Source organism: Macrotis lagotis, chromosome 6 (assembly GCF_037893015.1).
Source record: "Macrotis lagotis isolate mMagLag1 chromosome 6, bilby.v1.9.chrom.fasta, whole genome shotgun sequence".
In the NCBI taxonomy this organism is placed as follows: Eukaryota; Metazoa; Chordata; class Mammalia; order Peramelemorphia; family Peramelidae; genus Macrotis; species Macrotis lagotis.
In genome coordinates this window covers 205,258,300-205,273,817 of record NC_133663.1, presented here as the reverse complement: position 1 = coordinate 205,273,817, position 15,518 = coordinate 205,258,300, and the positions used below count along the sequence as shown (strand labels likewise).

Here is a 15,518-nt window from a genome sequence, read left to right as displayed (position 1 = left end):
TAAAACAAAAGATAATGCAGCTAAAAGACTTTTTAAACCCTTTTATCTTTCTTAAGGAAAGAGGAAAATAATATGGTCAGGGCTTGATGTCCTCTAGAATATAAAGGCATTTTCAAATATACATTTTTACTTCCCAATTTAAGGAATAAATATTTACAATTCAAAAATGTATTTTTTAAAAATAGAAATATTAAAACTAAAATTTGCAAAATAAATTTAAAATTTGACTTGTTCAGAGTCTAACTCACTATTTATTCTTTTTTATATGCTATATTTTTCATCATGTGGAGATGGGTTATCCTCTGACTTCTTTCTGGGCAATGCTATAAAATCATGAAATAAGAAGGTTAACCTATAAACTTCTACAAAACAAATTGTTACTCTTGCAGCATTTATTGCTTCATTGCTTCTGTTTTGGTAGCTATTCTGTACATAGTACAATGGATTACACAGAGCTAGTGAGTTTAAAATAATAGTCCTTTTACAAAAATTATATTCCAATAATCTCAGGTAGAAGTAATTCTCAGGGTGACTTAAAAGTCATCCAGAGCATTGAAATATATAGAACCACTAGCATAAAAGATTAAAAATAGAAAAAGGAGTTCTCTGGTGACTCAAGAGCTATTTCCCAGTGTCTCAAAAATTATTTTTTTATACTCCTCTTGTCTAAAGGACCTACAACTGAATCCCAGATCCATTCATCTGGGACCAAAGTTGATTCAGACTGCTCTAAGTCTACACTACAGCTTCCTTGTTTGTCACAGTCTTGGCTGAAGTTGTGAAGGTGTAGAAGATTAACTGACATCTGCCAAGTTCTACTAATATCATGGCACACAACAGTTTATCAAAATAGATTATCTGAAATCGAAGGTTCCAAAATTTGCTTTGAGTCTTCAGTCTTCCATTCACCAGTCACCTTGGTGTTGTCTATTCTTTTCACAGATGTGAGTCACAACATTTCTATGCCTTAGTGTATACAATATTTTTGAACTGTTTTGGGCAACAAAAATAAATGGAAATTACATTTTATCCAACTTTTTTATGTTGACCCTTTATGGATTGTATTAGGTTATTTCTCAGCAAAGACTGTTGGCAGATAAATATTTTTGCCTTTTCAGCTTCATAGACTCTACCAGAGTTTGAAACCTGTTTGTCTTCAAAAACCAAGAGCCATTTCCATGCCATGGATGAGGCAGATTAGTTCTACAGTAGAGGTTTCTCTTTCTATGTTGTAATCTATAATTTTACATATGACAAATTTGCATCATAAATAAGGATTTACCAGATCAAGTCATGAATCATTTATTTTCTACATTATACTAAATATTATTATTAGCTATGAATATCATGGGACTTCTTATACATAATTTATTCCAGTTCTGTTGTAAAGTTGCATATGAAAATGTTATCAATGAAGTAGGGAATCTGGTAATAATAATGTTGCAACATTATAACAAATAGGTAGTCCTGTTGTTTTCTTCTTTTTTAATATATCAAATGTATTTCATTGCTTACATTATAGTAGCAGATTGAAAACATCTGCTCACTTGCCACTAGTCCACCAGTAACAGAAAATTTCAGCTCATTTTCCTTCAGGCCAGCTTGCTTCAAGGCATTTGTACCAGGACCAGAATCCAGCTGCTGAGTTTTGATATGGGGCCAGATTTATACTCAAGAGTCTTTTAAATGGAAACAATGCCTCCTTGCCAAGGATTAGGACAGTGATAAACTCCATTTGCTTTATTCTCCTCCTTTCCCCCTCCTCTTCCCCTCCCCTCCCCTTTCCTCCAACCTCCCTTTGCAGCTCCATCACCTGTCACAATAATTAGAAAGGACCGGACATCTAGAAATGGTATCTCGTTATCTTGGCAAGAACCTGAACATCCTAATGGGATCATCCTGGACTATGAGGTCAAGTACTATGAAAAGGTGAGAGATAAAAGGTTAATGGCAAAGGGAAGGGGACTGGCTACTCTCTTAGACTCCACACCTTTGCAATGAAGGCTACTAGCACAGTGATGTAAAATGAAGGTATATTGAAAATTTTTTACTGGGAAAAAAGTTTTCATTTTAGAATCATAGGGATTTTTTGGATTATCTAAATTTAATCCTTCATTTACAGCCTCAGAGCTTTAGCTACTGAGTGCTTCCAATTCATCTGCCTTTTTGTCCATTTTGTCACAGTATACTATTGTAGTTGTCAACATCTGGATTACAATAGATCTCTATTCCAACATATATCCATGTGCATGCATATATAATGCATTCATATCTATCTATCTATAAATGTATTTGTTGTTCTTGAGTAGTTTCAGTCATGTTCAACTTTCATGTCTTCCTTTGGGAATTTTCTTGGCAAAGATGTGGTTTGACATTTCCTGGTCCAACTCATTTTATAGATGAGAAACTGAGGTGAATTGAGTGACTTCTCTAGGGTCACACAGATAGTAAATATCTGATGTTGGATTTGAATTCAGGGGGATGAGTTGTTCCTATATATATATATATATATATATATATATGAATGCTTAATCTACATATTTCAGAAAACTATAGAATACATTGTTCAAATAGAAGTTGTCATGTGATTGAAATCCTGTAATGGCAGAAGATAATTATTTTTCTTAATTTTATCCTTCAGTGCAGCTTTAACATTAGAGGGGATATTTTTTTCCATTTAAGATATAAGACAAAATCAAGCAATGTGATAAATAATGGAAAGAATAATGACTTGAAGACCTGAAGCCTAGTAATCGTTACCAACTAATTGTGCAAGAAATATACCTTTTCTGAACATCACTTTCTTCATCTATTAAAAAAATGGCTCAGATTAAGTGAGCTCTTTTGGCAGGGAAAGAGGTCTGCCTCTCTAATCAAGGGATCTACATTACAGTCCTATTTTCTAATAATGTTTACCTGTGGCAGCAGAAGATTGAGTGCCAGACTAGGACTCAGACTCATCTTCCTGAGTTCAAATCTGATCTTAGATACTTACTAGCTATGTGCCTCTGGACAAGTCACTTAACCCCATTTCTCTCAGTTGCCTCTTTTATAAAATGCACTAAGGAAGGAAAAGACATACATTCCAGTATCTTTTCTAAGAAAACTCCAAATAGGGTCAGGAAGAATAATACAGGACTGAAATGACCAAACAGCAACAACAATGACTCTAGTTAAGTGGGCTAATCTCACTTGGCCCTAGCTTTCTCATCTGCAGCACAAGGGAGATAAAATGGCCTCTGAAGTTCTTTCAGGTGTAGAGTTATGAACCTGAATGATTCTTTCAACTCAGATTCATTGACTTCTATGTCTTTATGGTATAATGATAATATCAATATAGAAACATAGACATGCTTGCCTAGACAAAATATGTATACACTTCATTACTGTATAAAGCAAATGATTCTTTAAGATTTGAAATTATTTTAAATGTTATGGATAAGACTGTTGAAACAACACCAAGTCTTTTCAAATGTTCTCATAGATATGTTGATCATTTACAAGATATATTTTCCCTGTTTAGAACATTATCTAGGGATGGCTAGGTGGCATAGTGGATAGAGGACTAGCCCTGGAGTCAGGAGTACCTGGGTTCAAATCCAGTCTCAGACACTAAAATAATTACCTAGCTGTTTGGCCTTGGGCAAGTCACTTAACCCCATATGCCTTGCAAAAAAAAAAAATAGAACATTGTCTAAATTTGTGATTTGGTGATACAATCATGTATTTCAGAATTTACAAGGACTTTTCTGGAAAGTTTCAAGTTATTTCAAAGATGTTACTTGTGATATCATGACTAGAGTCTTGGGTTTGACATCAGAAAAAGTTGTTTTCATTTCCCAGCTCTGACACTTTACTAGATATGTAACTTTGGACACATCATTTAACTTTCTTGTGCTTTAATCACTTTCCCTGGACTTATCTACTGAGTCATATGGTCTGGAATTTTCTTAAACCTTCAATCTTTGATCTGAACTAATAGAAGAAACAGTCACACTGTTGCCCAACATTGATGAACCACAGACCATTCCTATATTTCTATATGCCTTTAAGTATCATTTTGTTATGTGGAAGATGGGTGGAGAAATTATACAAAAATATAAAGAAGTCCAATAATATTAGCAAATTCAAAAACATAGTTTCAGTCATAATTTCAATGATTTTGCAAGTGAATTGTTGCCTTAGAATCATTGAATAGGAAAGGACTTTGGACATCATCTAGCCCAATATCCTCAAGTTCAAAGAGTAAGTCACTTATTGAAAATCACACCTAATTTGCACTGGGACTAGAATTAGAACCACAATCTCCTGACTTTCAGATCAGCACTTTTTACTCTGCCAAATGTCAAAATCGCATTATGTTTTCTTAGTGATTTTTAAAAAAGAACTTTCAAGGCATATTCTAATTTTATTGTCAATAAAAAATAATTTTCTAAATGGAGAAACAGAGAGGCAAAGCGGCGTATTTAAAGGATGAAAAGTTAACATTAGAACTGGGTTCACCTGACTCTTAAAATAAGAAACTTGTGTTCTTTTACTACTATATCATAAATGTAATCTTAAACATTTAAAAATAGCTTTATCAAATTTCACCTAAAGAGAAATGAAATTTAATTTTTTACTTTTCACTCTTCCTAGAATAAAATCATAAGCTTAATTTCTTGACTATACCATATAGAAATGGTTACATTCCCAGAAAATTTTATGAGGTTTCTGGATGAATATATACAGTGCGATATATGTGAAAATGACAAATATTTGAATCCCTAGGTTTTTTTTTCCCCTCCAACTACTTTATTTTTGTTTTCATTGCTTAGTTTGCAAGGTAGTATGCAACTCATTGGAGAACTACTGAGTCAGTGGAAAACTGTTTCACAATTTCTGACCTCATTATATGGTTACCATGATGTTTCCAACCTCTCAAATTCTTAGGGCTATTCATTAGATTTCAAGGGCCAACTTTTCTTATTTTTTTCTTTCAAAAAATTGAGCTTTTAAATCGATGGTATTCAATACACTTGTTTATTTCGATGTTTGCATATATGTTAAATAAACAGTTTAGAAACATATGTTCCAATTAACAAAACCAAATTCCCCAGAGTTCTCAGCTCTGTTGGCAGCGAATCATTTCTGGTATGTCTTCTCAAGTCACTAGCTATCAACTGTTGATTCCTCTACTCAGAATCCACAGAGTCATGGCAACAGAATTATAAAATTTCAGAGTAAAGAACAAATTGAGTAATACACTAACTTGATCCTCTTAGTTTAGAGATGGTGAAACAGGTGAGATCCAGAGAACTTGAAGAACTTACTGCCCGAGGACACAAAGCTGGTAGAACTAAGATATGAACTTAGCTCAACTAAACTGGTGTGGGTCTTGTTTGTTTTCTTGATGAAGTCCAAATGTGGAAAATTTGCCTTGACATATGAGGAAAGAGACCCAGAGGTGATTTTTCACAACAGGTGTGTATGCATATGCATATGAATGTATACATATGCATATATTTATATATATGCAAATATAATATGTATATATTCTTCCAGTAAATTATTTGCTTTCCATTGCCAAGTATCAATTGACATATTTGAAATTATAAAAAAAAGTTTGTTGGGCAAAATCTTTTTGATGCCCTAAGAAAGTTGTTTAATTTAGCAAATTTCCATGCAAGAAAGAACCTAATTCAATCATATTACATACAGTTTCCAGATAATACCTTACCCATAATAGATGCTGAATAAATAATTACTGATTTCAAAGATTAAGATGGCTCTAATAGACTATAATATCCAAGGATTCCCAAACATTTTTGTTTTCACGTGTTTTGACTTTCAATAAACCCTCCTAAATTCTGTCTTTCATTTGAAAGATAATTAAATCTATTATTTTCATTCATTTAAATATTAAAATAAAATAGTTTTAAATGTCTTTTTAAAAGAAAACTTTTAACACATATTTCTAAGAATACTGCTACTTTTAAATATTTCAAAAGGACAATACAGTTATTTACCAAACATTACCCCTCTCCCCTGGACAAGCTTTGATTGAATATCCTCAGAATTAAATGTTATCCAAGTTTGGAGGCCTATCTCCAATCTAATGACCTTGACTTTAGTCATTTTACTGAAATCCCAAAATCTATGGTCATTTTTTATGTAAGTTATTAATCACTGAATTAAAAGAACTGTTTTCTCTACTTTCCATTGTCTAGAGAGGAAAAGATTAATGTAGGAAGCCATCTTGTTAGGTACATACATATGTTCCTCTCCTCATGGTGCTCCCTTTCTTTTGATTTGGGCAAATGGAATAAGTTAATCAAAAATAGGTTAAGCAGAAGAAATGGAGCAGTCAGTTTTCTAGCAACAGGCATCTTGTCCTAGTTTCCAAAAGACATGAAGAGGTAATGCAAGTGGATGAGGCAACCCTGCATGATTCTTATCCTATGAATTTTTCTGACATCTTTGTAGTGTAAGAAGGGGTAATGGAATTTCACAGGATGGTTAAAGATTACTTCATTATATTCTCTATATGCATTATCTGAGCAGCAAAGTCATTATTTCTGGCTAGCAAGAATACATAATATATCTCCTTCATGGTCGTCATCACACCTAAAAGGGTATCTCTGATGTGAAATATATTCTACTGAGCAACTAGAATTCAAAACTTGATTACATTAGTGTTTTGAACTCTCAAGGAAGCCACCAAGGTTCCAGGAAAGAAAAATAAATGAAGAGACCCTAGAAATTTGTGAACCATGCTAAACTCAAAGATAAAACACAAGTGTTAGCTGCCATATATATGGAACCCCCATAATTGTTGAAATGTCTTGGAATACTTGAAAGAATGCAAGAGACAGCAAGAACAGAAATAGTTTCTTTTTTAAAGTCATTTGAGTAGGAACTTTTCCAGCTGAGCAGCTCATCACTTTTGAGATGGTCTTCTCCACACAGACCTTATCTAAGGGACCAATGGCTCACTAAGAGTCTGTAATTGTTGGTGCGCTTTAGCAAGGGACAATGGAATTGGTATAAGAATGGTACCCACTAGAAAAAAAAACAAGAATACTAGCTCAGCTCTATCTTTGTTATAATACTGCTGCTCTTTAATTGATTACTTGTGACACAATTTGGGCTTTTCTTGGCAAAGGTACTAGAGTAGTTTGTTATTTTCTTCCTCAGTTCACTTTATAAATAAGAAAATTGAGACAAATGGGTAAGTGAATTGCCCAGGGTTTCACAGTTTGAAGCTGAATTTGAACTCAGGTTCTCTTGACTCCAGGTCTAGTACTATATGCATGGTGTCAGCCATCCTATAATAACAGTACAAATATAGAATAATATATTTAGCAATATAAAAAACTTTTAAGTAAATGAGAATAATTAGTCAAAAAAAGGTTAAGGAAATTATCCAAGATTACACAGTTCTTAAATTGGTAAAGCTAGAATCTGAATACAGTTTCTCTGAGTCCAAAATATTGGAGTCTTCCCATTGAAAAATAATTGGGACTGTGGTTATAATTCTGAGCCTGGAATCAAAAAGACCTGAATTCAAATTTAATTTCAGACACTTACTAATTGTGTGATATCAGGCAAGTCACTTAACCTCTGTCTCAGTTTCTTCAACTGTAAAATGAGAATAATAATATCTCCTACCTGCTAGAGTAGTTAAAAAGATCAAATGAAATAATATTTGTGAAGCACTTAGTATTTGACTGTGTTACATTGTCTCAGTTCTCCAACTAAGTTTGGTAGTTTGCTTCATTTTAAGAAACTCTGATCCTCTCCTCAGCTCTAAAAAAATTAAAAGCATTTAAAAAACAATGACTTATTGGAGTGGTTAGGTGGCACAGTGGATAAAGCATTGTCCCTAGAGTCAGGAGTACCTGGGTTCAAATCCAGTCTCAGACACTTAATAATTACCTAGCTGTGTGGCCTTTGGCAAGCCACTTTAACCCCATTTGCCTTGAAAATAAAAACCTTAAAAAAATAATGACTTCTTTACATTCCTCTGAGCATATTTTAAAACAGGTTAGGATTCAAAGAAAACTTTAATCCACATCCAGGAATGAATTTTCCAACACATAATTATTTGTTTGTTTACCAGATTATTTTAAAAATTGATGAAAAAATATAATGATTGTGCCAATTATAGTCTTTGAATTTGAAGAAATGGTAAGTATGAATTTAACATATGGCTTTCTATAGATGATTTTTCTCAGCTTTAAAGAACTGTTCTAGAATCTGAGTTAGCATGTTTCAACAGTATAAAAACATATAGCCTTCAATGGAGCTTATTCTAACTCTTTCTGTGATGCTGCATAAATTATATTAGTTCAATTTCCTGCCTTCTCTTTTGCAAACTCAAAACTTGGTTTGCATAGTCCTTTCCTCAGGAAACTGTAACTTACAGAGGGTTAAATGACTTGTCCAATCTTACTTTTACTTTTTAAAGTTGAGACTTTTTTTTTAATTCCACATTCTCTTCCATACCATTCCCTCACTGAATGAGAAGACAAGCAAAACAAAATTCATTGAGAATAGGTATATTCATGGAAAACAAATTTGAGCATTAGACACATTTTAAAAAAAACACAAGAGAAAGAAAGGGAGGGGATGTGAGTCAGCATTCTGGGTCCATCATTTCTCTATCAAGAGATAGATAGTATTCTTCATTATGAATTCTTCGGAATTATGATTGGTTGATGTGTTGATCAGATCTAAGTCTTCCAAAATTGAATGTCTTCATAATATTGCTTTTACTGTATAAATTATCAGTTCATACGTGTATTCCTAGTTTTTTTTCTGAAATCATTCCCTTCACCATTACTTTCCACACAATGGTATTCCATCACATTTATGTCCCACAACTTGTTCAACTATTCACCATTTAATGTCATCAGTTTGCAATTCTTTCCTATCTCCAAAAGGTGGCACAGTGGACAGAGTGCTCGACCTGAAGTCAAAAAGACCTGAGTTCCAATATAACTCAGATTTGCTAGCACTGTGGTACTGAACTAGTCACTTAAACCTGTTTGCCTCAGTATCCTCATCTCTAACATGAGCTGAAGAAGGGAATGTTAAACCACTCAAGTATCTTTGCCAAGGAAACCTCAAATGGGATCACAAAGAGCTAAACACATCTGAAATGACTGAATAGCAACAACAAAAGTTACCACAAAAAGAAATACTATAAATGTTTTTGTGTTTATTGCTTCTTTCCCTTTTTTCTTTGCACTACTCAGTGTTACTTGCTGGGTCAAATCCACAGTTTAATAGCCTTTTAAGCAAAACTCTAAATTCAGAACAGTTGAACTAGTTCATAGATTTGCCAACAATGAATTGGTGTGCCTATTTCCCCTCATCTCCTTGAGAATCTGTCATTTTCATTTTTTTTCTTTTAATCTTTTTTGTCTTATGGGTATGAGGTGATACATCAGAATTTTTTTAATTTTATTTTTTCTAATAATAATGATTTAAACCATTTTATATGGCTATCCATAGATCAATTTCTTCCCCTGAAATCTGCCTGTTCATATCTTGATCATTTATCAATTGAGAATAGATCATATTGACTGTTTCCATCTAAGTAAGAAACAAGACTTTTTTTTCTTTTTACAATTTCTTATAATTGCAAAGATTAGATTTTAACACAATTCTTTCTTACCTCAAAGCAGGAGCAAGAGACAAGTTATACCATTTTGAGGGCAAGAGGCACAAATGTTACCATCAATGGCCTAAAACCTGAGACCACTTACATATTCCAAATCCGAGCCCGAACAGCCGCTGGATATGGAACCAACAGTCGCAAGTTTGAGTTTGAAACTAGTCCAGATTGTATGTATCATTTCAACTGATTTTAAGTGTCTGTGTGTGTAGTTTTAAACCAACTGGAATGGTTATTTTCATTCCCTTCCAGACTTCAGTAAATGTGATGTACAATAGCTATTTATGATCTGTCATTTACTGTAATATTAGTATGGAATTTTATACTTCATATGTTCAATTAAAATTTTCTGAGGGATATATGGAAAACCAAACAGGTATGTTTTTCCATTCTTTTTCTATCTGATCATATTTCCACTGCTGGAATAAATGTGTTTCTTGGTTAGCCAGAAACTTGTGTTAAAGAAAGGTGTGTGATAAAGTAACAGAATCTTAACGGTTTTTATTTCAGATATTTCAGATTTTTTACTTGATTCAGTTAGCTGAATACTAGAAAATTACTTATTAATGAGGACTTTGATTTTGTTTTAATCAATACGGTAGTCAGAACATATATGTTTATATCCTTTAAAGATTATAGATTGCTTTTTTCCCACACCTGTTTAATCATTATTTGAATCTGAAATTTAGAATTCCTCTATGTTGGCAAGCATTTTCTAAATTAAATAATTTCAGTATTTGATACATTAAAACCAATCCCCAATTTTCCCCAATGGAAAATTTTATTTTCTATTTTCTTGATTTTAATGGAATAATTTTATTGTAATTTTAAAAAATCCTACTTTTTTTTTCTAAGTAAGAAAATGCAGTAAATTTGCCAAAGTAACTTGGCTGTTAGAATGGAGTAAATGTGTTCCTAAGAGATATTTTAATTTCCTTAAGAGACATGTTATTGTCATATTAAAAAATAAAAACATACTTTTGCCTCTACAGTTTATACAATCCTAAAAGACAATGACAATATTTAACTGCTTTCACCTAAAACTACCCAATAATGTGTCTTTCATTTGTTCAACTAGCAAGTAGGTCTTATCCTCAAAGCATTCAATTAATTTACCCTTCTTCCAAAACTTTCTTCTCAATCTCCAATGATAAAATCAGCTTATTGAAAATCTGCAAAATTGTAAAATGGCTCACATTTCATATGCTAAACTTAAATGATAAAAAACAAAACCCTCTTCTGCATAATGTTTAAGAGAAATTAAATTATTTGAGAAAGTATAATTCTATTACTTTATAAGAGTAGTTATACTTAGGATATTTGCATTTTGAATATATTATATAGAGGTTCCCTTGGCAACTCTTTTTACATTTGACTTTTTTAACTTCTAAAAAGACCATTTAAGTTTAAAATATATTAATAAAATATTTTAAAAGAATGGTCATTAATCACAAGTATAAACATGAAAATGTAAACACTATTATTATTTTAGATTATGGAAGAAGTGAACCACTTCATTTCCAAATAAAGAAGGAAATATATTTTGCAGAGGCAGTTCATTGAAAACTCATGTAATACTTCACCATCCTAGCCCACATTTAGCTCTGATTAATCTGACATATATGTGAATTTGCAAGAACAACAACAAAAAAATTCCAAGAGTCTAATGTAATTCAAGATTATACCACAGATACTGCTGTGGTAAGTTTTACTCATGAACTACTAATAAGGCTTGAGTGTCTGAAGTTTAAAAAATGTTCTGTTTAAAGACTACAATGTCTTAAAAATAAACAATGAAATTTTGCAATACAAGCCAAATGTTTTACAATTGGAATGTCTGAACAGAGAGGAGAGGTAGGGAGAGAGAGGGGCATGTGAACTAATTTTTTTCTCCATTCCCATTTTAGACAGTATTATGGTTAAGAAGTGTGATTTTAAAAAGATCAGTTCACTATTAATGTACTTTATTTCCAGTATTAAAAATCAAAAGAAAGTATCATCTGCCTTAGACATAAAAGTCCAAGAAAAATCACTTTCAATAAAAAAACACATTAAAATATTTGTTATTTGGCTTATTAATATATAAAAACTAAATTTGTTATGAAAACATTCATTAGAAGATATAATGAATAACAGTAGATTATCTTTTTAAAATATATCATGCAAATTCTAAAAATTTAGCTAGAAATTAGCTAGAAATAGTAAAATATTTTACAGAAGGAAACCATCTAGTTTATGCCCTCTCATATTTTATGAATGAAGAAATTATCTGTTAAAAAATTTGACTCAAGTTAACAAATGTAATTATTTGAAACTAGCAATTATGACTCTTCATCTTGTAATTTGACCAATGAATTATAGTTGCCAAAATTTTTTTAGGGAGTAAGATGATAGAGTGGATAGAGTGGATCTGGAAATAAGAAGTTCTGAATTCAAATTTGAATTCAGACACTTAATAACAATGTGACCTTGGGCAAGTCCTTTAACCTCTATCTGCCTCCCTTTCATTATCTGTAAAATTAGTATAAAAATAGCACCCACCTCCTGAGGTGATAATGCGAATCTATTGAGATAATCTTTGCAAAGTCCTTTGTAAACCTTAAAAAAATACATCATTGCTAGCTATTATTATTAAAATATTTTAACATTTACATCCAAAATTTTCTAATTTTTGATGAGAGTATCATTGTTTTTCTTTAATACTTTGCAGAATACAGTGAATTATGAAATTTTAGAAGTTGTGTTTTAGAAATGATTTAATTCACTCTCTATCCATTTGTAAATAAACGAATTGTGATTCTTTTTTTGGAAGTTTCTTTCCCTCTTGAGTCCCCCTTGAGAGATGCTATGTATGGTGGCTAATAAAAACTCATTTGAGAGTTTAAAATCTATCTCTTTCTATAAATGTGTACCCCTAAAATAAAAATCTGATAATAAATATAATCCTTTAAAACTATAGTCCATTATAACACAACATGACATGACATAATCAAGATAATCAAAAGAATCTATAATCTCATTTTATTTGTCAAACACATTGGAAAAAACCCAAAGACGACACTGAGTTAGAATATAACTCTTTTGTGAAGTCTTTCAAAGAAAGCTGATAGATAATAATGTATGGTGTTGCAATTTAAATAATATGCCATATCACAGTATATCATATGCACTTGTGAATCTTTATCATCTTAATTGAGTTTATATTGAATGTGTTTCTTCGTTGCCTTAATGAAGAAAGAATAACATTTTATAATATGAGGCATCATGGCTTAGTGAATAGAGAGCCAACCTGGCAAGTCAGGAAGAGCTGGGTTTGAATTCTTTCTCTGAAATATGCTTGCTGTGTGACTTTATGCAAGAAGTGTTAAGTTGCCCCAAGCATCTTTCTAAAATTAAGAATTTTAGAACAGGTGCTGATTTAAATTGATAGAATAAGTTTCTTTACTGGGAGACTTCTTCCATTAAGTCTCAAATGTGAATTATCCTTCTACCCAACACAACCACTATTTTAAAAATAAGATAATGACATTTTGCCCACTTTAGATTCTTATTTCAAATGGGGCAGAGTTGATAGGGGTAGGGAGTATCACCTCTCTACCAGCTGTCCCTGCCTTTCCTCAGCTATGTACTCATAAAATCCCATGTCTTACAGTAGTGGTTCTTATGCATTTTGTTCTCAAAATTCTTTCCACCATTAAAAACATTTTAATATATATTTGTTATATATGATATATCCATCGATATTTTTTCCATGTTGATGACTATAATATAATAGTATTATTTTGAAAAATTCTGACATTGCATACTTTTTGAAAAAATTGAAGGGAAGCCCATGAGTCTGCATATCACATATTGAGAACTACTATATTACAGAAAACCTTTGCAACCTAGACATGGGGTTTGATGATGTTCAAATACCTCAGTCCACTAGTTAGTAAATTCCTATTCCCCATAGTGTGAACTTAATAAAGAAAACATTCTATATTTCAAATGAAAAACTTAAAAACAATTCAGTAAAAAATAGTCATATTTATGTAATGATTATGTTTCAAAAGACAAGAGAAATATTTTAATAGAGTAGGGTCTCAAAGTAAAAGAACATACATTGGTATATGGTACATTGTAAGTCAAGGAGGCTGAGTCATCATTTTTTAAAGCACAATGCAATTAAAATTAGTTTGACAAATATTGATGAACCACTTCCATTGTTCTGGATGCTGGACTATTAAGTAACTTTTGTGAAAACAAAAATCATTTTTGTACCTTTATCTATAATTTAACTCTCTCATATATATTTTAAGATTTCTTTAAATTACTAATATACTGAACATTATCGAATAGCCTTGTTTTTTCCAACCCCCTAGCTGATTTTTCTGAAAATTTTCTGATTCTTAAAAAAATTATCCAAAAGCATCCTAAATATGCTTCTAAAGAAACATAATCAAGTGCTTTGTTTTATTGCTTTTGAAATTTGACATAATCTGAAGCAAATTATGTGGGTTATCTACTTAAATACTTTCTGAGTACATTAACATATTTTTATGCATGGAATAAGAATTTATTAAATGCCATCTAAGTAAAACATTATGCTAAACACTTTATAGGTATTATCTTCTTTGATCTTTATATAAAACAGTATGGGATAGTGGAAAAAAAGTGCCAGGCTGTAGCCAACAAGACCTCTGATCCTATATGACTATGAATAAGACACATTCTTTCAGAACTTGGATTTCCTACTAGTAAAATGTGGATAGTAATATCCATGATAACAATTTTACTTAATAGTTTTAAGTTTCAAATGGGATGATGCTTGCAAAATATCATTCAAGAAGTAAAGCAATAGATAAAAGATTATTTTTAGTCACCCCAAAGATATAAATATTTGCTATTGGAATGGTGGTAAAAGTGATTATGATGATGATAACAAAAATTGAAACTTTATCTTCAAACACTGCATATGACATAAGCCCACAGTAGTTACTGGGTAAAATCCAGATGCATAATTTTAATGAATTACATTTCACTTTAAATTTAATAATTATTGAATAAATTGAATTATGCATGATATCTTTAATCTTAGATATTTTGCGTTCCTCTCTCATTCCTTCTCTGGCAATTCCTGTTTCAGTGAATAAATTATTTCACCTGATTTCTTATTTGAAAATGATAAGGAAAACTAGACAGTCTGTATTCAATAAACATTTATTGATTGATTTTATAAATTTTGTGAGGAAAAAATGCTTATTCATTTTAAACTATTCAATGATTTTCTCCTCAAATTTTACTTAACTGTAAGCAGTTAACTTTGTGTTACCAAGCACTTAGAGAGAAAATACTATATAATAGGAATCTTGTCTTTTTTTTAATGATGGGTAAATGTTGGGCAAAGATGAATTTCTTCTTAGAGCAGGTACTGAGCGTTAAGTCATTTGCAGGTAAAGCACAAAGCAGAATAGAGATGGCTTAATTTATCAGCTCCCCATGTGGGTGTCAGTAGTGATGTGTTAATGTCTTCTTTTCTTTGACCTTACAGCTTTCTCCATCTCCAGCGAGAATAGCCAGGTTGTCATGATAGCCATTTCAGCTGCAGTAGCAATTATTCTTCTGACAGTTGTGGTGTATGTCCTGATCGGGAGGTGAGTTCATGATCTATCTTATACATTTGCTTTCTTCTCTTAACTGATGCCAGAATTTGATGAGAAAAGTCAATCAGGATTTCCAGGTTGAAGAGTTGCTTGGACTTGAAATAATACTGTCTTTTCTTTCTTCTACCTTTTTCTTTTCCTTCCCACCTCATCATATCTTATCTACCTGTTCTCTGTTTTTTTATTTCTCCTGTTCTATCTACTTCTCTTCT

At 31.8% G+C, this 15,518-nt stretch overlaps 1 protein-coding gene across 2 annotated transcripts in view; it reads left to right on the top strand.

Moving 5' to 3' along the window:
* The first annotated feature begins 269 nt into the window (after positions 1 to 269).
* Positions 270 to 15,518, top strand: part of LOC141491374 (ephrin type-A receptor 3) — a 92,101-nt gene continuing 76,852 nt past the window's right edge. Inside the window, exons 1-3 of one of the 2 annotated variants that reach the window (XM_074192270.1) lie at positions 270 to 1,929; positions 9,672 to 9,831; positions 15,195 to 15,297. In XM_074192270.1, the coding sequence (XP_074048371.1) occupies positions 15,230 to 15,297 (68 nt within the window). In that variant the 5' untranslated portion in view covers positions 270 to 1,929; positions 9,672 to 9,831; positions 15,195 to 15,229. Of the gene's footprint in view, positions 1,930 to 9,668; positions 9,832 to 15,194; positions 15,298 to 15,518 lie in introns of both variants that reach the window. The other variant, XM_074192269.1, reaches the window with a different exon arrangement.